The 24,448-nt window shown below is 36.1% G+C and overlaps 1 protein-coding gene across 14 annotated transcripts in view; it reads left to right on the top strand.

Moving 5' to 3' along the window:
- Positions 1 to 24,448, top strand: part of Akap13 (A-kinase anchoring protein 13) — a 315,221-nt gene that overhangs the window by 195,390 nt on the left and 95,383 nt on the right. Inside the window, exon 1 of one of the 14 annotated variants that reach the window (XM_021722884.3) lies at positions 3,618 to 4,394. The exons of the other annotated variants lie outside the window; for them this stretch is intronic. Coding sequence (XP_021578559.1) covers positions 4,314 to 4,394 — 81 coding nt within the window. The 5' untranslated portion in view covers positions 3,618 to 4,313. Of the gene's footprint in view, positions 1 to 3,617; positions 4,395 to 24,448 lie in introns of those variants that run through there. 14 annotated transcript variants of the gene reach the window in all.

Below are 24,448 nucleotides of genomic sequence, written 5' to 3'. Positions count from 1 at the left end.
CAATATATAATTTTAAAGCAATAAGGAACTTCAGATAGGACCCAGCACTGAACCCCTCTCATTTTTCATTCTGGAAATCTAGGTCTACAGAGTCAATCTACTATATTCTCAGTTACTCGGAGAGTTAGTGAACTCTCCCTAAGATAAATCTCAGGAAGATAAAGACTCTTGATTTCCACTTCAGTATCTTTTATTCCTTGAAGAGACTAAATCAATTATTGCTCTTTAAACTAGTCCCCAATCACATGCTGCTACTCCTTTGTTCATTTGGGGGTTTTAGGAAAAATAATTCCTTACACCAACCCCTTACCAGCCTGTGGTGTTCTGTCTGGGTCTTCAGCATGTCCACTAGGTGGTGTCCTAACTCAGAAGCTTTGTTGTGGGAGTTGAGGACTTCTGTGCCCTAACTAGAACTAAGGGATCCACACAGTGTTGACCCATTACAAACGCTGAATGATTTGAGTAAGGTATTATTAGATCTTGTAGTTAAATAAAGATAAAATTGAATTAATGACCATAAATGCTCTAGTTACAGTAAGATATATAAAATACTTTTAGACTTTGTTTCCAGGAATGTTTAAGAATGTATGTTAAGCTGGGCGCAGTGGTGCACACCTGTAATCCCAGCAGCTCAGGAGGCTGAGGCAGGAGGATCAAGAGTTCAAAGTAGGCCTCCGAAACAGCAAGGTGCTAAGCAACTCAATGAGACGCTGTCTCTAAATATGATATAAAAATAGGGATGGGGATGTGGTTCAGTAGTCAAGTGCCCCAAGTTTAATCCCCGGTACCCCACAAACCCTGCAAAAAAAAAAAAAAGAAGAAGAAGAATGTATGTTGAGACTGTGGTGTGAGACAGTCTAGTTGCTTCTTGAACTTGGTACTACCCTTGTTGTGGAGGGAAGGTGGGATAGTAAGCACAGAGAGAAGGGAGATAGAATTAATATTATAAATAACTACTATTATATTACAAGTTCCAAAAATTAAAGGAAAGAGGAAATATACACAAAACCTTCTTTAAGTTTGTAACTCTTAGCTCTGGTTTAGATATGAAATGATTGGTTGCTGTGTTTTAAAATCCTAACGGAATAACTGTTCAGAGGTTCCAGATGTTTTTCATGAAAACTTGGAATTGTCACATCAGCAGCAAAAGCACAGAATCTGTCTTCTGTTGGAGAATGCCAAGCAGATCCAGAGGGAAAGCAAAACAGACACCCCTGAGTGCCCCTTTAGCAATTTTTCCCCACCCAGAGTATTTGTTCTCAAGAAGGAACAAAATATATAGGAACAATGTTTATGTGTTCAGAAAAGGTAGAAAATCTAGATTTCTAGCCTATTTCACAAAGCCTGCAGCTAGTCAGAAGTAAAAAAAAGAAAAAGGTTAGGCTATATGTCTCAAATAGTAATGAGGGCTATTTCAGAAAAATTTGAAACAAGTTTCTCTTAGTTACATAAAGTTTCTCTTAGTTTCATAAACTTCCTGAAGACAGAAACCTTGTTGTATGTTTCTTTTGTTTGCCTCTACCACAAGGAACAAAATATCTGTTAAGTTGATAGATTGTCTACTTTAAGTCATTAGTTAGGCTTGGGATAGGAAGGCTTACTGGTGATTAAAGTATCTCTGATCCCTAGAGAGATGCCTGGGAACCTTGGAAACAGGAAACATTTGATTCTCATTAAAACAGAAGGGAGTGGCCGCAAGGAGCAAACCATATTGAGAACAGAGGGGAGGCAGCTTTGTTTCCTATTGGGAGAAGAGGGAGTTCTAAATTACAGCTTGGTGAAAGTTGTTACAGAAAACATAATAAATGATTAGTTTTTTTATACACTAAAGCCCACAAAACCTTTCATTCTGTGCCCTCAACCACATAGTTTGAAAGTATTTGTAAATCCCTGGCCAGATTCCCACACTTTTAGTAAACCTGAGCCAGAATTTTACTTACAACTTTTTAATCTCTCTAATTGTCTTGTTTCTACTGCTTTGTAGCATCATCTCTACTGAAAAGCAACATCTGTTTCATTGTACATGTTGATAACATTATAGACAGTGCTCACTAGGGGCTCTGGAAAAAGTGGGTGTTGTCCATCTTCATGCCTGCCATGTGCTAGGGAAGGATTGGAGAGAGAAAAGGCTTGGAATTTGGATATAGCTGAAACTTGTGTGTGTGAACAGATTCAAAAATATCCTTGCATTCTTAGCTGGGGTTTTCTTATTTCTCTCATTTAAGCTGGTTAGTGATTTAAAGGCCTGGCCTAAGGACACGATGACTTACCAGACCTTCTGTACGTCTTTTATAGTTCCTGACAGACCTTTTCCAACTTCACAGTATTGACAGAGATTGAGATGTTAAATCTCTTTTCTTCCTTTCTGTCATGATATTTGAAGCCCTGTGTCTACTCTTTCCAAGTATAAGGACTGCTCTGACCAACTCAAAGAAAAATTGCTTCTCCTGGGAAAAGAAAAAATCTTCCTTTTTCTGGATTTTACTCCCCGCTCCGCCCCCCCTTCCTTTTCTTTCTCCACTCCTTTTAGTTTTTTGTTTTGTTTTTCTTCATTCAGGTCCTTTTCCACCTTTTCTCTCCTAACTCATTTATAATCCAGTCCAAGTAAGAGAATGTCTGAAGTAAGTGCATTCTAGAATAGGTCTGCCCCTAAGGATGTTGGATTAGGCCAACACCTAGAAAGGTCTGGAATAGTAGGAAAACAGGCAAAGAAGTAACAGCCATGAACAAAGCCCAGTTAATATGAATGAGAGCACTAGTGAGGAAGTCCCAGACAGGTGACTTTTCTTGGTCACAAAAATATTAAGACAGACATAACCATTCATTCCATTCCTTTTCTCTTTAATTTACTTTTAAGCCCCTCTGTCATTCATCCCCTGACACACCTATCCAAAGCTTAACTCTTTTTTTTTTTTTTAAACCCATAAAGGGATTGAACCCATGGTGCTTTACCACTGAGCTACATTGCCAACCCATTTTATTCTGAGACAGAGTCTCACTGAATTGCTGAAGCTGGCCTCAAACTCGGGATCCTCCTGTGTCCGCCTCAAAGCTTAACTCTGTGATTTTTAAACCTTACCAGACATTTTATAGCCACTTCTGGATCCTGGGTACATAACTCTGAAATATTTGGCTAACATTTTTCTCATATTAAATCATTGCTTTGCATTTGGCAGGGACATGCAGTGTATACTTTGGGTAGTTTGAATTTTCTGTACTTCAAGGAATAGATAAGTCTGTTGTATAGGCTTGTGGTGTTTAGGGTGACAGCCCTCCTTCCTTTATTAGCATACTAACCCTGACATCAAAGAGCTCTAGTCCAATCTTGCAGTGCCTGACAGCCATTTTCATAGGAGATGGTGTGAGGAGGAGGAACAGGAGGAAGTGGATTGGAAAAAGGAGCTTTGTTTTTCTCGTCTTCGTCTGTGGATGAATCATGTTCCCACCACTGCAATTAGATTTTCAAACCTCCAAGGCTGTGAGTGCAGAGCTGAAAGGGCAAGTAGTGACGTTCTTGAGAGAGAAGTAAAAAAAGAGGGGAGGAGACAGGCAGGGAAGGGCTGGCGCAGGAGGGAGGAAGAAGGGAGGGGAGTACAGCAGGAGGAGCCTTTTTCTTTTTTCCCTTCTGCTGTGCTGTCCTCAGTTATTTTCAACTTAAAGGAAAAGCAAAACTCTACTACTGCTTTGGTGAACAAGGACAAACTCCAAAGATTTGGAAACATCTACTTTGAAGAGCATCTCTAGCTTCCCACCCCCATAAGGAAATTTTTTTTTTCTCATCTATGTTGTTTTAAGGAAGAACAATTTAATGAATTTTCTCAAGTCATCCGTTTGAAACAGAGTCCCTTTTCTTTTTCTCTCTTTTTGGCAAAATACGTACTGGATTTTTATTTCCTGCTTTTGGTTTTTTCCCTCACATGTGTCAGCCGTTATGCTTAGCCAGTTTATTCTCAATTTTTCTACTGGACTTATGCCCCATGATGGAAAGGGTGTGTGCTTCTCTTTCAATCAACATCTGAACGATTGGGATCTTGAGGCATTTGTTGCTTATATCATGAACTATAAATTGATCATCTCAGAGCTCTGAGTTTGCCAGAAAGTTCTTACTCATTTCAAAGAATTGGATTCTGCTTGGCTTTTTTTTTTTTTAATCCATCTTTGACCCTTTGAGGATATTCTATATAGAGTTGAAATCTCCCATCCACCTTAAGAAATTTGGAGCTTTGGACTTGTGTGAGCATACGGGTCCCCCAGTTAACGGTGGATATACTTTCCTGCTTTCCTGTATTTTGCTCTTCTGCATCTGAGTAAAAATGTATGAGCGGCACAAGAGGCGTTACAGCCTGTGTGACATCTCCAAAGTGGACAGGACTGTAGATGTGGTGTTGCTGAAGGTAAGCGGGGCAATACCTCATGCATTATGAAACTTTCCAGGCTATTTTCTCTGTGTCCAGTAGTAGTATCTCTGGACTTCCACATTGGTAAGAATGCTGAGAAAGCCTGTGCCAACAGGGAAAGGTAGGGGGATGAGTTTGAGATTCTTAAAAGGAGTGTCTGAACAGAAACAGGGTGTTCACAAATTATCATCAAAACACTTTAGAAATGTAATTTTTACTTTAAAATGGATTGCTATGTTCAGGAGAACCTCATACTTTCAAAGATCTCTGAGTGAGAAATTTACCCCTCTGAGTTGCTCTTTCCTGGGGTGTGTCTTTCCTTCTGTCTCTGTCATTGCTGCCTGTCTGAGTCTCTTTCTCTGTCATTCTCGCTCACCCTGCCTCCATCTCTTGGTCTCTTTGTCTTTTTGTTGGTTGTCCAAGTCTTTTCTGTCGTGTTCTCATTTCTTCAGAGAAAAGATAAACAAATTTATTTGTTTGTTTGTTTTTTCCAGAAGTGTCTCCAGTTGGCCTATTTATTAAAACAGCAAAGCTGCCTTTCTGGCTTGATTTGACTGTTTCTTACATGTAGCTTTCAACTCTGTTGATAGATGTATTTGTTTGCCTTCTCAGCATTAGTTATGTGAGGTCTTAGCAGCATAGGGGTGGAGACTCTGGATAGCTAATTGCTCACAGAAGGTATCCTTGAATCTAAAATTAGTAAGGACTTCTCTAACTGGTAAAATGAGAGTCTGGGAATATTGGACAACTCAAGGAGCATTTTTTGGAAGTTTAGTGGTTTTCTGGCAAAGGTAGGGGAAATTGGAAGCCAACCAAGAGCTGGCAGATGCCAAAAGGACCTCAGTATCTGAACTTGTGAGACTGTGGATGAGAGGGAGTGATTTTTGACCAAGTTTTGAGGGTAAGGAATGGATTTAGAAAGGTAGACACAAAAACCAGTGAAGTATCTCGTTGGGAGAGGAGATGTGATTTGTGGTGGAGTGTTGTCATTGTCCTTCCATAATCACTCTCTGGTGGTGGGGTGGTGGGGTGGTGGGGTGGTGGGGTGGTGGTTTGACTTGTGAAACATAGGCTTGACAGCTCTTGTTTAACTTGTTTTGAATTTGTTACAAGATACTGTTTTAGTTCCTCTGGTAGATCACATGTTTTAAAAGTTTTGTCCTTGTGTATGTATTTAAGAGAGCCTAGTTTTTAGGATCTTTTTTTGCATGATGCTTTATGATCTTATTGGGGCAGGAGGGAGAGAAAGAAAAATCTTTTTCTGTGTGTCTCAAGGTAATTATATATTCAAAATAGTGCTAAAGTATGTAATATTCTAGTCTAGTTGGGAGTCTCAGCCTTTATGAATGGAACTGAATCAATATAAGCTCATTGGCCTCACAAAGGCTATTTTACATTTTAATGAAGTTATTTCATATACATTTTTTCAAGTGGGACTTATTTGTCAGGCAGTGACTTTTATCCCATTTTCACGTGAAGAACTTGAGGGTTCTTTTGAGCTACAGTGAGGAATATGAAGAACTTGAGTATCAAAGATTCTTTTTCAAGGCTGCAGCTTATAAATGTTTGTACTCTTTTATTCGTGCCATATTGCATTACATATTTAAAGATTCTCAGTAGAGAAAATTGCACTTCAAAGAAAGTAGTCATTCTATTTATTTATTTTTTTTATTTTTTATTTTTTTGTGGTGCTGGGTTTTGAACTGAAGGCTTTGTGCATGTGAGGCAAGCATTCGACCAACTGAGATATATCCCCAGCCCCTCATTCTTTTTTTTTTTTTTTTTTAAGAAAAGTCATTTATTACAAATTTATAAACACTAGGAGTTTTGAAAGTATCTTGCTTCCAGTTTAAAATGGAATAAAGCCTTTTGGTGTTAGTTGCTTTGTTTGATAAGACACATCATTGAGAGCTATATATTTTAAACATATGGTAAGTACCTATTCCATGGTAGACATGATGCCAAATCCATGGGGCACATTATTTGTCTTCTTACTACTAACAGACCAAAAAAAATTAAATAAGTACAAACCATTGTAAGTGATTTGACAGAAGTTAGTAGGGTGCTGCATTGGGACGAATGGGAAGAATTAGATAGAATAGTCTTTAGCTAGAGGGTCTTCTTTTTAAGGTGCTGACATTTAAAAAGCTGATCTCCAGAGGATGAAAAAACACCCACTATGTCAAGGGAAGATATTCTAGAAAGAACCAATAGCAAATAAACTTGCTAAGAAAGGAAGGAACCCGCAGGGCCATCATAATGGATGGGAGCATACTGAGCAGCAGCAAGTAGTGAATGGTGTGAGAAGAGCTGCAGGTGGACCTGGAAGAGCAGGGCCCTGATAGCCATAGTGAGGATACTGTACTTTTCAGTTTTTTTTTTTTTTTTAATTGTTCTGGCAGTCTGGAAATCAGTATCACATGATTTTGTGGTCTGAAAGGGGAAGAAGGGAATGGATATGAGACATAGACGTTGAATGTTTACATTTCTTATATTTGTCTCATTTTACATACACAAATCATATTTCTATAGCCAGTAATTTTCCTAGAATTTCACACTTATTATAGAATTAGTGATGGGATATAACTCCAGATAAGACTTTTTCAAAGACCATGCTTTTTATCATAGACTTTTTTTTTAATATTGAAAGAACCCTTCAAAGTTTTACCTTGATCACTTCTCTCCCATTATGGGAATTCCTTTTGTGACACTTTTTAGACAACATGATAACATTTAAGTTCATTTTGTCATATTTAGCAGGTTTTCCCCATAATTAATTTATTTCTTCCTTGTCATCCATTAGTGTTCTCCAGTTATTTTTACAAAATCATTTTGAATTTTTCTATCTTCTGTCAGTGTTCATAAAATAAGTGTTTTGGATGTGATTCTGCAATCTGTACAATCAGAAAAATGAGAAATTATACGCCAGTTGATTCAAATGTATGAATTGGCAAGATCATTGTAATGTCCTGTGTAGCTAATATAAATAAATAAATAAATAGGGAAAAAAGTACAGATAAAAAAAAAATAAGTGTGTTGGGAGCATGTACCAGTTAAATTTATAAGTGATCATGTGCATGTTTTCACTCCACTCCTATGTGTAGAAGTTTCGTTTTTTTGTACTAAGGATTTTTCATTTTTCATCTATTCATTAATATATTTAAGCACTCAGAACATCTCTTAATTCATATTAAAAGCTCGACAAATATTTGTTGATTGAGTACATTAATATTTTAAAATTTAAAGTATGGATTCATGAGCCTCATGTTATATAAATTGTGTTTAATGTACTGATAACTTTAATATATGAACACAGATAAAATATGCCAAGAATCACAAGGTTTGGATTGTGAGCCTTTCACTTTGGTATTTCATATTTGCAACTCTAATCCCTCCCATTGACATCCTAATAATTCACTGTAAATTAGCTTCAGAATCCTCATTCTTGGTTTTATACTGGTACTTTCTTTGGCTTACTTTGTATTCTGATCTGCTTCCTTTGTCAGTTCTGTGTAGTTAGTCTCATTGAAGGTCTTTTGTCTCCAGAGATTTCCCTGAAGCTGGGTGCATTGGTCTTTATGTGCACATGAGTTAGCTCTTGTATCATCATTGACCATCAACATTGCCAAAGTCTTAGCTCCTTTCCAGAAATTTTTATACGTAAAAAAACTTCAGTGGGTACTATTCTGTCATCACCCACCACTTTGTCCCTTAGTCTACTTAACACATTCCTCTTCCTTGTATATGACAACCCCTTGATTCTCCTTTCCGGATGCATATTTAGCTTTGGGTTCTATAAGTGGTTAATAACTACAAATCATAGACTGAAAAGGAATATGGAAGAATTTTAATTGTTGGCAGGGGCCCGGGTTTAGTACGAACCAATATGCCCAGTTTTCCCAACATCCTTCAAGAAGCTAGAACTGACTTCACATGTCAGTGAGTGTTGAGAGCTTCGCATAGCTAAACTTCAGCTCATGATGAGCATTCCTAGAGGACATCAAGAATCAGAAACTTCCTGCAAAACTAACATACTGAAAGGAAGGAGGTCAGCAATGCATGACTAAATTTGTTACTATAGAATTCACAGTGATGTTAGCCAGGCCTTCTTCTGTTTTCCTAATTTCCTAACTTTTGTTACCTAGAAAAAACTGACTACTAATAGTAACATAATTCTTCATGTTATTGATAATTTATCCACAGCATATTTTTTGACTAGTAAATCAGAGTGTTAGCTGAGTGGTTAAGAGATTTGCAATGGTGTTGTATACATCAAATGAAAATATTTACAAAGGAACATAATCCCCTATGCATTGTGGTGCTTGGGCAGGCAACACCAACCTCATTAGCGAAAGCTCGGAAGAAATAGTTTGTCTCTAATTTCATTTCCCGGAGAAATGTACATTCTTTAATAAAAATTGGCCTCTACTTTGCAGCAAAACAAAAAGACATAAGGGGGCTAAGGATTGAAGACAATCACACCATCTACTTGATTGTAGTCTGATTCCCCTGAAGAGACTTTGACTCAAGTATTGGCTTCTATGTCCGGATGGTGGTGGGTTTTTACTTCCGTTTTGTTCAGCCTTGTAACTTTGCCTGGATCTCTTGAGACAGTTGGAGAGGAAATAGGTACCTGCGGTGGCTGGGAAGGCTGGGTGTAACCATGAGCTGTATTATTAGGATGTTCAGATATAAACAGTAGCAGAACCACTGCCAAAAACAAAAGACATTTTCCTCTTCTGAAAATACGTATTGCTCTATTTTCAGACTGTTGGGAACACATTGTGGGTGTAGTTTAGGTCATTACAAGAGGTCCGTAGACTTCATGGCAGGAATGAAAAAATTATCCAGATAGGTATGGCATTTTTTCTGAAGTTACTTTTATCATCTCATGTTCTTTACACACTGTTATCACCAGAACTTTGGATGTTCTGCTTGTCAGGACAGTTCTGTGGGCAAAGAAAAAACAGTGACTTAGATTATTTTTTTAGCTAAAGAATCATAACTGTGATCGAGGCCAAAAATGTGTTTTTCTGACCTCTGTCTTCAAAAGATGTAGATAACAATATTTAAAATTTGTTTTCTACATTTTCAGCTACTTTATTCCCCTATCCTTCTCTTTCAGTCAGTGGCCAATCTCGTATTTTATTCATAGCTCAGTGATTCCATAAGGGCAAAATTTGGAGTCAGGGGCACTCATCATCATCATATAACCTTCATTTTTTTCTCTTAAAAATCTGATTGCTAACAGTGCCAATACTGATGTTTCTTCCTTTTGTGTCTCCTAATTCTGATAGAATCTTTTGCCAAGCCTAGTCTCACACAGAATTGGATAAAAAGAGAGTTGATAGTACAAGGACCAGCTTATCCATTAGTGTAAGAACCTCAATCTTAGAGGTCACATATTGGGAGAGAGCCTGACATGAGAATAAGCATCATAAAATAAAAAGATAGTTGGTAGATTTTAATTTCCTATACTAATAAGTTTCAAATGCATTACCATGCTCATGTCCTGGCATTGTATCTGGCCTACTGGGAAACCCTCTAAAAATGTTTCTAAGAGAGCAACATGGTGTGGCCTTTAAGTTGCCTTGGTTGTGTGAGTGAAAATAAAACTGTAGAGTTATTGATGAATAGAACGAAGAGTAGGACAAATTTATCTGCCACATCAGTGATTCTAAAATAGGGAAGGAAGAGGAGGAGATGTTTTGTAATCCAATTTATCTCTTTTAAGCATCTTACTTATATAGTAATCGCAATATTCTTCACAAATGAATACGATATGCTTGGTATTGCTGTTGTACAGGATGTGGCTGAAAATGCTGATACATGTTTTGACATTCTTTCCACACTTAGTGCAATATGGAGTTTGTCCTCTGGTTAATGGCATTGACCATGATTGGTAGCATCTGGCTCAGATTACTGGCTCTGACTCTGGCTTTGTGGGCTTCCTGACTGGTTTACTTTCCACAAATTTGTATATTTCTCAGTGCTGCACACTCTTTTTTAAAGTCATGATAAAATATATATATAAAGATAAAATTTGCCATTTTTAGGAATACAATTCAGCAGTGTTAAGTATATTCACACTGTTGTATAACCATCACCATCAGACATCTTCAAAACTTTCACACCTTCCTAAATTAAAACTCTGTAACTGTAAACAATAATTCCCCATTCCTCCTGCCCTCTAGTCCCTGGTAACCACCAGTCTATATTCTGTTTCTGATTTTGACTACTCTAGGTAGCCCGTGTAATTAGAATTGTACAATATTTGTCCTTTTGTAACTGTCTCATTTCACTCAGCACAATGTCTTCAGAGTTCACCCACACTGTAACCTTTTTAAGGCTAAATGTTCTTTTTAAAGTACATACCACATTTTGTTTGTCCATATATCTGTCAGTGGACATTTGGACCATTTTAATTGTTTGGCTAATGCAAATAGTGCCACTATAATAAGCATTGGATACCAATTCCCGTTTGAATCCCTGCTTTCAGTTCTTTGGGCTGTACTCCCAGAAGTAGAGAATTGCTAAGTCATAAAGAAATTGTGTATTCCCAAGTTTTTGAAGAACCGCCACACCATTTTCCATAGTGAATGCACCATTATATATTCCTACTAGTAACACACAAGGGTTCCATTTTCTGTACATCCTCACTAACACTTTTTATTTCCACTCTGTAATTTTTTTAATACTAGCATAATGGGTATGAAGTGATATTTCATTGTGGTTTCTATTTACATTTCGTTAATGCATACTTTTGTGCCACTTATGTATCTAAGAAGCCAGCAAATACAAGACTTCTAAGCTACTTCCCTGCAAATAGGTATTATCAAACATGATTGCCACCGTGTGTGTGTGTGTGTGTGTGTGTGTGTGTGTGTGTGTGTGTGTGTGTGTGTGTATTCTCGGTGCTGTGTCTTGGCACACTCTTTTCACCTATTCACTCAACAACAAGTGAAACTATATCCAACCTTTCTTCTCTCAAGCCTCCTTAAGGTTTTTTAACCTTTTGCAAGACAGGTTGACATCTCAAACTTAGTAAAATAGAGTGTACTGTTGTTGTCTTCCCCTCTGGATTTCCTTTATCTATTAATTGTGGACCTTTGATCCCACGTTATCTCTTACATTGACGGATTCTGCCATTTGTACTAGCTCTTTGATGTACATCTTTTTCTATACACCAAAGTACATTTCCCCAGTTGAGTTGTATATTGCTTCTAGAGTAGACTAGTTTAGACTCCTCTTAACTGGTCTTTGTGTTCCTGATACTTTCTTACTCCCCAATATTCTATTTTTATCTCTACATTCTAGAATTATTTTCCAAGTACAACACTGATCCTTTCACTCTCTTCCTTATATGATTATTGGGTACCAATGCCTTTGGTAGGGAATAAAACCTAACTTTATTGTAGCCATATCTCCTATTCTTTCCTTAGTTTACACCTTTGGACACTATTGGGATTTTTGTGCTCCTGAAAGACATTTAAGCAAAGGTCCTTAATCTAGATTATACTCATGGGCACCAGAATCCCTGATTGTGACAAATGCATGTTCTTTTATAAGGGTTCCATGGCTTTCCTTAGATTCTTGATGGAATGAATCCATGATATAAAAAACTGTGAAGTCCAGCCCTAGAGTTTTGCTTTAACTGTTTTGCTCATACTTTTGTTCACATGGCTGGAATTTCCTGCATTGTCATCTTTCTCTTTCTCAATCACACTGCCTACTTTTAAGGCCTGCTTTTTTATGCTTCTACTTTTGTTGAGCTTTTCTCAAATCCCTGAAATTGTTTTTATGCTAGGAGTTTACTTACCTCTTTAGATTTCATTTATTTCTGTATCTGTTGTCTTTCACACTCTAAACAGTATCTACCAAGCTACAGGCTACGGTTAATAAAGGTATCTCACTAAGCCTGATAATTCATAGACTTATATGTTTATATATACATACATCTGTTATCCTGGGTTTTGGAGGCAATATAACATTTTACATTAAAAAGGGTTCTTCAGAGCAGGGCACAGTGGCACATGCCTATAATCCCATTCACTTGGCAGGCTGAGGCAAAAGGATCACAAGTTCAATCCCAGATAATCGCCCCCCATCCAACCTCCTGCAAAAAAAAAAAAAAGAAGAAGAAGAAGAAAGACTCTCCAGACTTCTAAACCCTGGAACCTTTGTGCAAATGTAATGAAAATCATATTTATTCATCTTACCTATTGCTATACTTCTCACATCATCGCAATACACAGTTTCTTACCTAAATGGGTTTTCCAAGAATGCTGGCTGGCTAGCTCTGTGGATGTACTAATTTGTAGCTGATAACTTTAAGAAAGAAGCCACCTTTTTTTTGTTTTTGTTTTTGGCCGTATTTTTTGGGCTGGGGTTGTAGCTCAGCAGCAGAGTACTTGCCTAGTACATGTGAGGCCCTGGGTTTGAGCCTTAGCACCGTAAATAAATAAATAAATAAATAAAGGTATATGTCCACCTACGATTTAAAGGGGGAGCAGGCTGTGGTTGTGGCTCAGTGTAGAGCGCATGCCTAGCATGTGTAAGATACTGGGTTTGATTCTCAGCACCACATATAAATAAAAGACTAAAATAAAGTTCCGTCAACATCTAAAAAATTGGGTCATGTGGTGGTTCCTTGCCTAATCTTTTAAGTAACCTCTATACTGATTTCTGTAGTTGTATTAATTTATTTATTATTTCTCTCACATTTTTAATTGGCATATTAGAGTTGTACATACTGATGTGATTTGTTGTTACATATTTGTATGCATTCAATACACAGTACAATATAATTTAGCCAATACCACTCCCCAGCACTTCCCCCCTCCTTCCTAATCCCCCACCCCTTGGTCCCTTTGATCTCCCTTTGATTTTTATGAGATCTACCCCATCTTTCTTTTCTTCTTTCCTCTCTTGTGCATAGGAGAGAAAACATATGACCCTAACCTTCTGAGTTTGACTTACTATACTTAACATAATGGTTTCAAGTTCCATCATTTTCCTTCAAATGCCATAATTTCATTTTTCTTTATGGCCAAATAAAACTCCATTCTGTGTATATATCACATTTTCTTTATTCATTCATCCATTGATGGACACTTAGGCTGGTTTCATAGTTTGGCTGTTGAGAATTGTGTTGCTATAAATGTGAGTATGCATGTATCACTGTAGTATGATGACTTTAATTCTTCATGATAAATACCAAGGAGTGGTGTAGCTGGGTCATATGATGGTTCCTTGCCTAATCTTTTAAGGAACCTCTATATTAATTTCTATAGTTGTACTAATTTATAATCTCACCAACAGTGTAAAAAGTATTCCTTTTTCTCCGTATCCGCTCCAGCATTTAATATTACTTGTATTCTTGTTGACTGCCTTTCTGACTAGTGTGACATGAAATCTTAGAGTAGTAGTGATTTGCACCTTTCTAATTGCTAGTGATGTTAAACATTTTTTCATATATTTGTTGTCCATTTGTATTTCTTCTTTTGAGAATTGTCTGTTTAATTAATTGTCTGTGTATTAATTGGGTTATTTGATTGTGTAAAGTTTGAGTTCTTTATATATTCTAAATAGTAATCCTCTGTCCGAAGAATAGCTAGCAAAGATTTCTCCCATTCTGTAGATTCTTTCTTTCTTCACCTTCCTAATTGTTTCCTTAATGTCCAGAAGTTTTCTAATTTGATGCCTTTCCATTTATTAACTCTGGACATTATTTTTTGAACTTTAGAAGTCCTATTGAGAAAGTCATTGGCTGTAACTGAAAGTTGGAGTGTTGACTCTACATTTTCTTCTAGGAGTTGCATAGTTTCTGGTCTAATTCCTGGGTCTTTACTCCATTTTGAGTTGATTTTTGTGCAGGGTGAGAGATAAGATTATAGTCTCATTCTGAAAGATGCCGTCTTGTGCTAGATTTCCTAGTCTTTTTCTGGCATACAAGTACTAAATTACCTGAAGTTCTACTATTTTTTTGTATAGATTTTATTTTTAAAAGTTTATAAATTAAACCTTCAAACAGAAAAGGAAATGACTGAAAATGTGCATCATCTGATATATAATTAGATGACATCTAATTAGAGTCAAAAAACCTCCTCAACACATTACTAATAATCAACTTTTGGTGATTAAAAACATAGCTACTAGTAATAGGCAACCCCAAAACAAATAAATTGTTTTGATGTTTGAAACATTGATATACACAGTTGCATTTTAGTTAAGTTTTATTTGTATTTATTAATTGATTGATTGGTACCAGGCATTGAACCCAGAGACGTGTAACCATAAGACACATCCCCACCTCCTTTTAAAATTTTATTTAGAGACAGGATCTTGCTGAGTTATTCAGGCCCTTGCTAAGTTGCTGAGGTTGGCTTTGAACCTGCCTCAGCTTCCCAAGCCACTGGGATTACAGGCATGTGCCACCATGCCTAGCTTAAGTTTCATTTTAATATATTTTATTTTCTACATATTTTTAATCTAAATTAATAAGTGACATTGTCTTCCAGTAAATTTTTGCTGGAGATGTTATCAGGTACACTTTGCCAGACTGACTTTCTGTGTCTGTCTGTCTGTCTGTCTGTCTCTCTCTCTCTCTCTCTCTCTCTCTCTGTCTCTCTCTCTCTCTCTCTCTCTCCTGTCTCTGTCTCTCTCTCTGTCAGTGTTGAGTACAGGGAATTGAACATTACTACTGAGGTACATCCCCAACAAATGCATTACCACTGAGGTACATCCCCAACCCTTTATTTTTTATTTTGATACTGGCTCTCACTAATTAGGGCATTACTAAGTTGCTGGGTGACCTCCGAACTTGAATCCTCCTGCCTTAGCCTACCAAATAGCTAGAATTATAGGCATGTACCACAGTAGCTGGCTCAGATTTATTCAGTGTAATATTAATATTAAAAATATAGTAAGCAGTTGCTATTGAATCCTGAGGTAAAGAACAAAAAGAGACGTTTGCATGGGTAGGTAATGAGCATGAAATACAAGTATAAGGGAACTTGAGTCTGATTCTTTGTTTCTGAATACTAGTTAACTATTGCTTTGGTCACATTACTTCACCTCCTTGGCCTCTAATTTTATATGGGACTAGTAAATGGAGGTAAGTATAATCCTTAAGATTCTCACTTTTAATTTTCTTCAGAATCACTGAGAATAATGAATTCAAAGATTACCCATTAAGCCTCCACCATGAACCACGTATTAATAGTGAGGAGAACCATGGAATGAAAGATGTGATTCTGTTCTCAAGAACCTTACATACAACATAGTTCACATACAAGGACTTAATTCCCAAGTTACTAAGACTCACTAAAAGAAGGAAAGAAAAAAATCTGAGCATGATGAGCATCTTCGTTGTGTTTTCCCTTCCTAGAAAGTAAACCATAGGTTAGAAAATATTTTCCATTTTTTAATTAATTAGTTTTAGTACTGGGGATTGAACCCAGAGGCTCTTAACCACTGAGCCACATCCCCAGCCATATTTTGTATTTTGTCAGGGTGTTGCTGAGTTACTTAGGGCCTCCTTAAGCTGCTGAGGCTGGCTTTGAACTTGTGATCCACCTGCTTCGGCCTCCTAAGCCAGTGGGATTACAGGTACTACTGTGCCCAGGAGAAAATATTTTCCACTTTAAAAGAAACGGTCATACCTATGATGATGACTACAATCAAAAATAGAGATAAGGGCAAAAGTAAATGTTGGCAAGGATGTAAAGAAACTGTCAAATGGTGCAGCTATTTTGGAAAACAATCCAGGAGTTCCTTAAAATATTAAAGATAAACTTATATGTGTAACCCAGCATTTTTACTCCTAGGTATACACGTAAGAGAAATGAAAACATATGTCCCCACAAAATTTTATATGCAAGTATTCATAGCATTATTATTCGTGGAAGCCACAAAAGTGAAAACAACACATATGTCCATTAATTGATGAATAGATACCTAAAATTTGGAGATGTCATTTGTTGAAATATTATTTGGCAATAAAAGGAATGAAGCATTAATACATAGTACAACCTGGATGAGCCTTGAAAACATTCTAAGTGAAAGAACTCATTCGAAATAGATTAAATAATGTATGATTTCATTTGTATGAAATGTCCACAGTATGTGAATCAGTAGAGATTGAAAGTAGGTTGTGGTTGTCTGGGATTAAGAGAAAGGGCTGGGATGGGGCATAGACTACTAACGGGTACTCAGTTTCTTTTTTGTCAAGATGAAAACATTCAAAAATTAGGTAGTAATGATGATCACACACCTTTGAATATACTAACACCATTGAATTATACTTTAAAAGGGATAAATTTATGTTATGTGAATTACATCATAATAAACATGTTAAAATGCTTATACACACTCAAATTCCACGTGGCTTCCTGGATTAGATCCTGGAACAGAAAAAAAAATTAGTAAAAATGCAAGTGAAATCTAAATAAAGCCTGCAGTTATTACAGTAGCCTATACTATTTTCTGTCAACCTAAAATAATAATATATGCACATATAATATATAATTATATTTAGTATTATTATTTTGATACCAGGAATTGAACCCACGGGCATTTAACCACTGAGCCACATCTCCAGAGTTTTGCTAAATTGCTCAGAGTCTCACCAAGTTGCTAAGTCTGTTTTTGAACTTGACTATCCTCCTGCCTCAGCCTCCCAAGATGCAGGGATTACCCCTCCTGGCTTCAACCTCAAATTATTACAAAATAAATTTAACAAACATAAGGTACAACATTAGTAGAAAAGCAAATATGAGATAGATTGGGTAGAGAGAAGTAATGGGAGGGGAGGGGTGGGGAAGGGGAGATAGGAAGGGCAGCAGAATAAAATAGACACTAGTATTGCTTTATGTATGTACATGTCTGTATAACCAATGTGATTCTGCAACCTGTACACTCAGAAAAAATGAGAAATTACACCCCATTTGATTCAAATGTATGATATGTCAAGATCATTGTATTGTCATGTGCAACTAATAAAAAACAAAAAAAAAGAAAAGCAAATATGGGAAGCAATAGAACAATTAAAAGTAATATTAGTTGTCTATGATTTTTCAAGTACAAACACTCAACTAAAAATAGAATCAGGCTTTTTATCATCACAGAACTATGATTTTATCAATAGATTTTTGGTTGCCACTATGTTTAAATTTTTAAATATAACCTAGGATATACTAATTGTCAAGAACTGTAATGAGTCTGAGATTTCACCCTCCTTGCAAGCAAACAAGTTAATTTAGGTCTTAACAGTTTCATGGTTGCTGGCTGCAGTCACGGGGCTTCACTTACTCCTCTGTACTCTTTGCACAGCAAACAGCATAAATATTGGCTTCATATAGGTCCCTTTTGCTTCCCAAGGACCATGAAGGCAATAGAGAGGACTCAAACCTTTAAAAAAAAAACAGTTTAAAAAATGGGCAGTAAGCCTTTTTCTTGATGGAAACATTATACAAGACTGTAAAAAAGCTTGTCCTTTGCTTCAGAAGGAAACAGTATTTTATCTTCCAGGGTTGTTTGATATGCACACATTCTTAGAAAGATAATCTAGAATAAAAAGACAGTAAATTGGTGCCTTTGCTCATCAGACCTGCAAAAATGCAAAAGACCCATTGAAAATTGTTTCCTTACACTAATTTGTTCTTATTCCATAGTGTATTCACTTAGAGATGTTATTTTAATTGTATTTTTTCCATCTTTGTGTTATTTATTATGTATTATTTTGCTAAATATGGAACACTGTTTGTAACATACAAATGCTTTAAATGACAAGAAAAGCTTAAAGACTCTATTAGTCTATTGCATGTTTAAGGCAAGGATATGTTCCCACCTTGGTTATACAATATAACAAGTTTCATATTGAAAAGGTGATGAAAAAAAATTCTAAGATGTAGAATTTAGTAAATTTTCCCAAAATGTTGACTGACAAAATTTGTAGAAGGTTGTAGAAGCAGAGAGGGAGAGAGCAAGCCTATAATTCAGAGTAGTTTATTTTCAGATTCTTCACCCTGTTTTTAAAGAATTGTTATGGTTTTGTTATTTCTATTAACTAAATTTGTTGCTCTATTCATGCAACTCCTTCCTATATCACAAAATAATATTCCATTAAAATATGATAGGCCTGGGCCCTTATTTTTACTGTTAACAGAGAAATTTATTTCACATAAGCAAATCTTGGCCCATTTCAAATGAGATACAGTTTAAAATGAGAAAAATCTATCTTTTTTTTTTTTCCTTTAAGAAAATTTGTTGCATCACTTCTTTGACAGATGTGAGTAGGGTTTGGTGAAGTTAATGAGTATATGGTTACTACTTTATTGTGCACAACTAGTTTAAATTTTTGAGAGGATTTTTTTGTATAATACTAGGGTTCCTGCAAAACATTTTTTTTTCATTTAAAATCGTTTTCAAATATTGGACATCATTTTATAACACATTAGGAAATGAAACAGTTATGGCCTCTGGCTCCTGCTGCCTTTTTCTCTGTAGTGGTAAAATAGCTGAAATGAGCAAATGTTTTGTTTCACATGGTTCTAAGTTTGCATTTTGGTTACTTGTAAGTAATTTAATTCTTTTCTCTTGTTGTCAATTATTTATAATTCTAGAAAATGTTTTGTAACTTTCTGCCTCACTTCACTCAGTATATTTAGTAAAATTATTGATCTTTATCAACCGAGTAGTTTAATATATTCTCACTGAAGTGATCAGAAAATTAGAGAGTTCATAGAGGTCATTAAATAAAATCATAGTTTCTGTGTTTTGGCACTACAAACATTCAATTACATGATAATTTGTTTAGATAATCCTATTTATATTATTTAGAATTACAGTTGAGTGTTTCAGTTTTAATGAGATTGGGGGTTGTGATATTAAGGTGTTTAGAAGTTGTTAAGACTAAAATTTATATTATGTTTCACTTTTAAATAAATAAATTAATTAATTAATAAATATATAATTTGCCTGTAATAAAACTCACCTGTTAGGGCTGGGGAGGTAGCTTAGTGGTAGAGCCCTTGGTTAAACATGGATAAGGCCCTGGGTTCAATCCCCAGCACAGGAATAATTTTTTGTTTTATCAGTTTAGATTTACTTGTGTTTAAGCAAATTTTAAATTCTGTAATCAGTACACCATTGTATAGGAATCTGTCAGTTCAAAAGATCCTTTCTGTCCCTTTATACTCAGTCTACCTGTCCAGTCCTTGTTAATCACTAATATGCTTTCTGACATTACAGTTTGCCTTCCCTAAAATATCATGTATATAGAACTGTACAGTAGATCATCTTTTGTCTGCCCCTCACCCCACTTTTTTGCGTCATTCTCTTGAGATTGATCTATGTTGTGTAAATCACAAGTTCAGTCCTTTTTATTGTGAGTCTACTGCATTGCATACTATAGTTTGGCTATTTAAACTGTTTCTAGTTTGTGTCTATTATGAATTAATCTGCTATGAATATGTCAGTATACATCATTATGTGAAAATAGATTTTGATTTTTCTTGGATTAAAATACCCATGAGACAGATGCCATATTTTATGTAAGTGTATGTTTGACATTATAAGGAATTGCTAGATCATTTTTTTATTGGTTGTTCAAAACATTACAAAGCTCTTGACATACCATATTTCATACATTAGATTCAAGTGGGTTATGAACTCCCACTTTTACCCCAAATACAGATTGCAGAATCACATCGGTTACACATCCACATTTTTACATAATGCCATATTAGTAACTGTTGTATTCTGCTATGTTTCCTATACTCTACTATCCCCCCTCCCCTCCCCTCCCATCTTCTCTCTCTACCCCATCTACTGTAATTCATTTCTCTCCTTGTTTTTATTCCCATTCCCCTCACAACCTCTTATATGTAATTTTGTATGACAATGAGGGTCTCCTTCCATTTCCATGCAATTTCCCTTTTCTCTCCCTTTCCCTCCCACCTCATGTCTCTGTTTAATGTTAATCTTTTCCTCCTGCTCTTCCTCCCTGCTCTGTTCTTAGTTGCTCTCATTATATCAAAGAAGACATTTGGCATTTGTTTTTTAGGGATTGGCTAGCTTCACTTAGCATAATCTGCTCTAATGCCATCCATTTCCCTGCGAATTCCATGATTTTGTCACTTTTTAGTGCAGAGTAATACTTCATTGTGTATAAATGCCACATTTTTTTTTTCCATTCATCTATTGAAGGGCATCTGGGTTGGTTCCACAGTCTAGCTATTGTGAATTGTGCTCCTATGAACATCGATGTGGCAGTATCCCTGTAGTACACTCTTTTAAGGTCTTTAGGGAATAGTCCGAGAAGGGGAAAGGCTGGGTCAAATGGTGGTTCCATTCCCAGCTTTCCAAGGAATCTCCATACTGCTTTCCAAATTGGCCTTACCAATTTGCAGCCCCACCAGCAGTGTACAAGTGTACCCTTTTCCCCCCATCCTCGCCAGCACTTGTTGTTTGACTTCATAGTGGCTGCCAATCTTACTGGAGTGAGATGGTATCTTAGGGTGGTTTTGATTTGCATTTCCCTGACTACTAGAGATGGTGAGCATTTTTTCATGTACTTGTTGATTGATTGTATGTCCTCCTCTGAGAAGTGTCTGTTCAGGTCCTTGGCCCATTTGTTGATTGGGTTATTTGTTATCTTATTGTTTAATTTTTTGAGTTCTTTGTATACTCTGGATATTAGGGCTCTATCTGAAGTGTGAGGAGTAAAAATTTGTTCCCAGGATATAGGCTCCCTATTTACCTCTCTTATTGTTTCTCTTGCTGAGAAAAACCTTTTTAGTTTAAGTAATTCCCATTTGTTGATTCTTGTTTTTAACTCTTGTGCTATGGGTGTCCTGTTAAGGAATTTGGAGCCCGACCCCACAATATGTATATTGGAGTCAACTTTTTCTTTCTATCAGATGCAGAGTCTGTTTTGATATCAAGCTCTTTGATCCATTTCGAGTTAACTTTTGTGCATGGTGAGAGAAAGGGATTCAGCTTCATTTTGTTGCATATGGATTTCCAGTTCTCCCAGTACCATTTGTTGAAGATGGTATCCTTTCTCCATTGCATGCTTTTGGCACCTTTGTCTAATATAAGGTAGTTGTAATTTTGTGGATTGGTCTCTGTGTCCTGTATTCTGTACCATTGGCCTTGTTTTGGTACCAGTACCATGCTGTTTTTGTTACTATTGCTCTGTAGTATAGTTTAAAATCTGGTATCGCTATACCGCCAGTTTCACTCTTCCTGTTTAGAATTACTTTTGCTATTCTGGGTCTTTTATTTTTCCATATGAATTTCATGATTGCTTTTTCTATTTCTACGAGGAATGCCGTTGGGATTTTTATTGGCATTGCATTAAACCTATAGAGAACTTTTGGTAATATCGCCATTTTGATGATGTTAGTTCTGCCTATCCATGAACAGGGTATGTTTTTCCATCTTCTAAGTTCTTCTTCTATTTCTCTCTTTAGGGTTCTGTAGTTTTCATTGTATAAATCTTTCACCTCTTTTGTTAGGTTGATTCCCAAGTATTTTATTTTTTTGAGGATATTGTGAATGGGGTGTTTTTCCTCATTTCTGTTTCAGAAGTTTTGTCGCTGATATACAGAAATGCCTTTGATTTATGCGTGTTGATTTTATATCCTGCCACTTTGCTGAATTCATTTAGTAGTTCTAGTAGTTTCTTCGTAGACCCTTTTGGGTCTTCTAGGTATAGAATCATGTCATCTGCAAATAGTGATAATTTAAGTTCTTCTTTTCCTATTTTTATGCCTTTAATTTCTTTCGTCTAATTGCTTTGGCCAGTGTTTCGAGAACTATATTGAATAGAAGTTGCGATAGAGGGCATCCCTGTCTTGTTCCAGATTTTAGATCATTTTTAAAGTGGCTATACTGTTTTTCATTCATACACCATGTTTCAATTGCTCTATATTTTTGTCAACACTTATTTTATCAGTCTTTGATTTTAGACAACCTAGTGGACGTGTACTTGTATAGTGACTTTGACTGGCATTTCCCTGTTAAGCAATGATTTTCTAGATCTTTTCTCATGCTTATTTGCCATTCATATATCTTTTGTTTTTTGATGAAATGTTCAAGTTCTTTACCTATTTGAAAAGTGTTGTCATAGCAATCTAATAGTCTTTTTGTTTGTTTTTAAATGTTCTTGGTAAGAGTCCTTTAGCAGGTGTTCTGTATATATTTTCTCCCTGCCTGTAATTTGCCCTTTCATTTAACTAATTTGGTTTTTGAGGAGCAAATTTTAATGTAGATACAGATGAATTTATCAGTTTTTTATTCTCTTTTGTGTGTAACTTTAATAAATTTTTGCCTAACCCAATATCACAAGAAAATATTCCTGTTTTCTCTACAAGTTTTAAAGTGTTGGCTTTGATATTTTCATATGTAATTAAATTTGAGTTCATTTTTTTTTTGAGAGAGAGAGAGAGAATTTTTCAGTATTTATTTTTTTTTAGTTCTTGGCAGACACAACATCTTTATTTTTATGTGGTTCTGAGGATCCAACCCAGCGTCCCGCACATGCCAGGCGAGCGCGCGCCACCGCTTGAGCCTTGAGTTCATTTTTTATGAATGGTATAAAATTTGAGATTTTTAGGGAGTTATTTATTTGTGTGTTTGTGTATATCTTTTTCACAGTCCAGTTATGCAGTGGAGTAAGTTGCAAGACAGTCAAAGTAAGTGCCCAGACATGTCAGGGAAGACATGATTTATTGGGAAAACTTACAAGAGATCAGGGACTACATCGAGAAGAGATCACTGTCAACCAGCTGACAGATAGTACCTCTGTCCCTTATCATGTTTTGCCAGGCAGTGCCTCCTTTCCCTCATGGAGTTTGTCCAGTGGTCGCTGTCTGACAAGTGACATGCATCCCTCAGTTCAGCTTAATGATAGGCTGCAGAAGCAGTGACATCATCAGCATTAGCTTGTTAGTTTGTTTGATCAGCATCACAAGGAGCAACTGTCCCAGTATACGTGCAAAAAAAGTAGCTCTCTACAACTAACACTAAGTTAACCTTCATTTCCCGTGTGCATAAGAGAGAGCCAAGTCCTTCAAAATATTATGTTTCTGGACTTTCTGGCCCAAGATTGCTCTCATTGTTCCATTAACTGGGCTGGGTCTTTGAGATCAGAAAGGAAGCATTTAGGGATAGGGTGTTTTACTATCCCCCTTTCTATTAGGGATGACATAGCATATGTATTGTTGAAGTATTATTTGTTCATATAACTATTTTCCCCCATTGAAATACATTGACATCTTTGTCAAAATCATTGAGCTATCTCTATGAGAGTCTATTTGTAGATGTTGTGTTTTCTTCCATGGACCTGTGTGTCTTATGTGTACACCAATACCAAACATTTTGAGATCATGTAGTGATTTAAGAGAGAACTAACAGCTGTTGAAGTTTTGTGATCAGTAACACATGGTATCTCTTCATATTAATTTGAGCCTGCTTTAATTTCTCTCATCCAGTACCTCAGAGTCAGAGTACAAGTTGTACTTGTGTTTTTTATTTCTTTTTCTTATTTCATGCAATGACTATAAACTTCAAGAATGATGTTAAATAGAAGTGATTAAAGTGTGCATCTTTGACTTGTTTTCCTATCACAGATGAAAGCATTTAGTCTTTTCACCATAGAATATGATGCTAACTGTAGGGCTTTTATATAGTTTCCCCTTATCTGACTGAGAAATTTTCTTTCTGTTCCTAATATTCTTAGGATTTTTAATCATGAATAGATGTTGAATTTTTCCAGGTTTTTTCATCTATTGAAAATCATTAAATCATTAGTTTGTGAGTTTGGGATGTAAATTGATTTTTTTTAATGCTAAACTAACCTTGTATTCTTGGGATTAACTCATTTGGTCACAGTATCTTGATCTATTACATATATTACTTGATAGAATGTATCTAACATTTTGTTAAGAATTTTTATATTGATGTCCTTGAGTAATACTATTCCAGGGGGTGGTACTGGGCTTATAAAACAAGATATGTACCTTTTCTTTTATTTTCTATAGAAA

The sequence above is a fragment of the Ictidomys tridecemlineatus genome, chromosome 5, assembly GCF_052094955.1.
Source record: "Ictidomys tridecemlineatus isolate mIctTri1 chromosome 5, mIctTri1.hap1, whole genome shotgun sequence".
Taxonomy (NCBI): domain Eukaryota; kingdom Metazoa; phylum Chordata; class Mammalia; order Rodentia; family Sciuridae; genus Ictidomys; species Ictidomys tridecemlineatus.
This window is presented reverse-complemented; position numbering and strand designations above follow the sequence as displayed.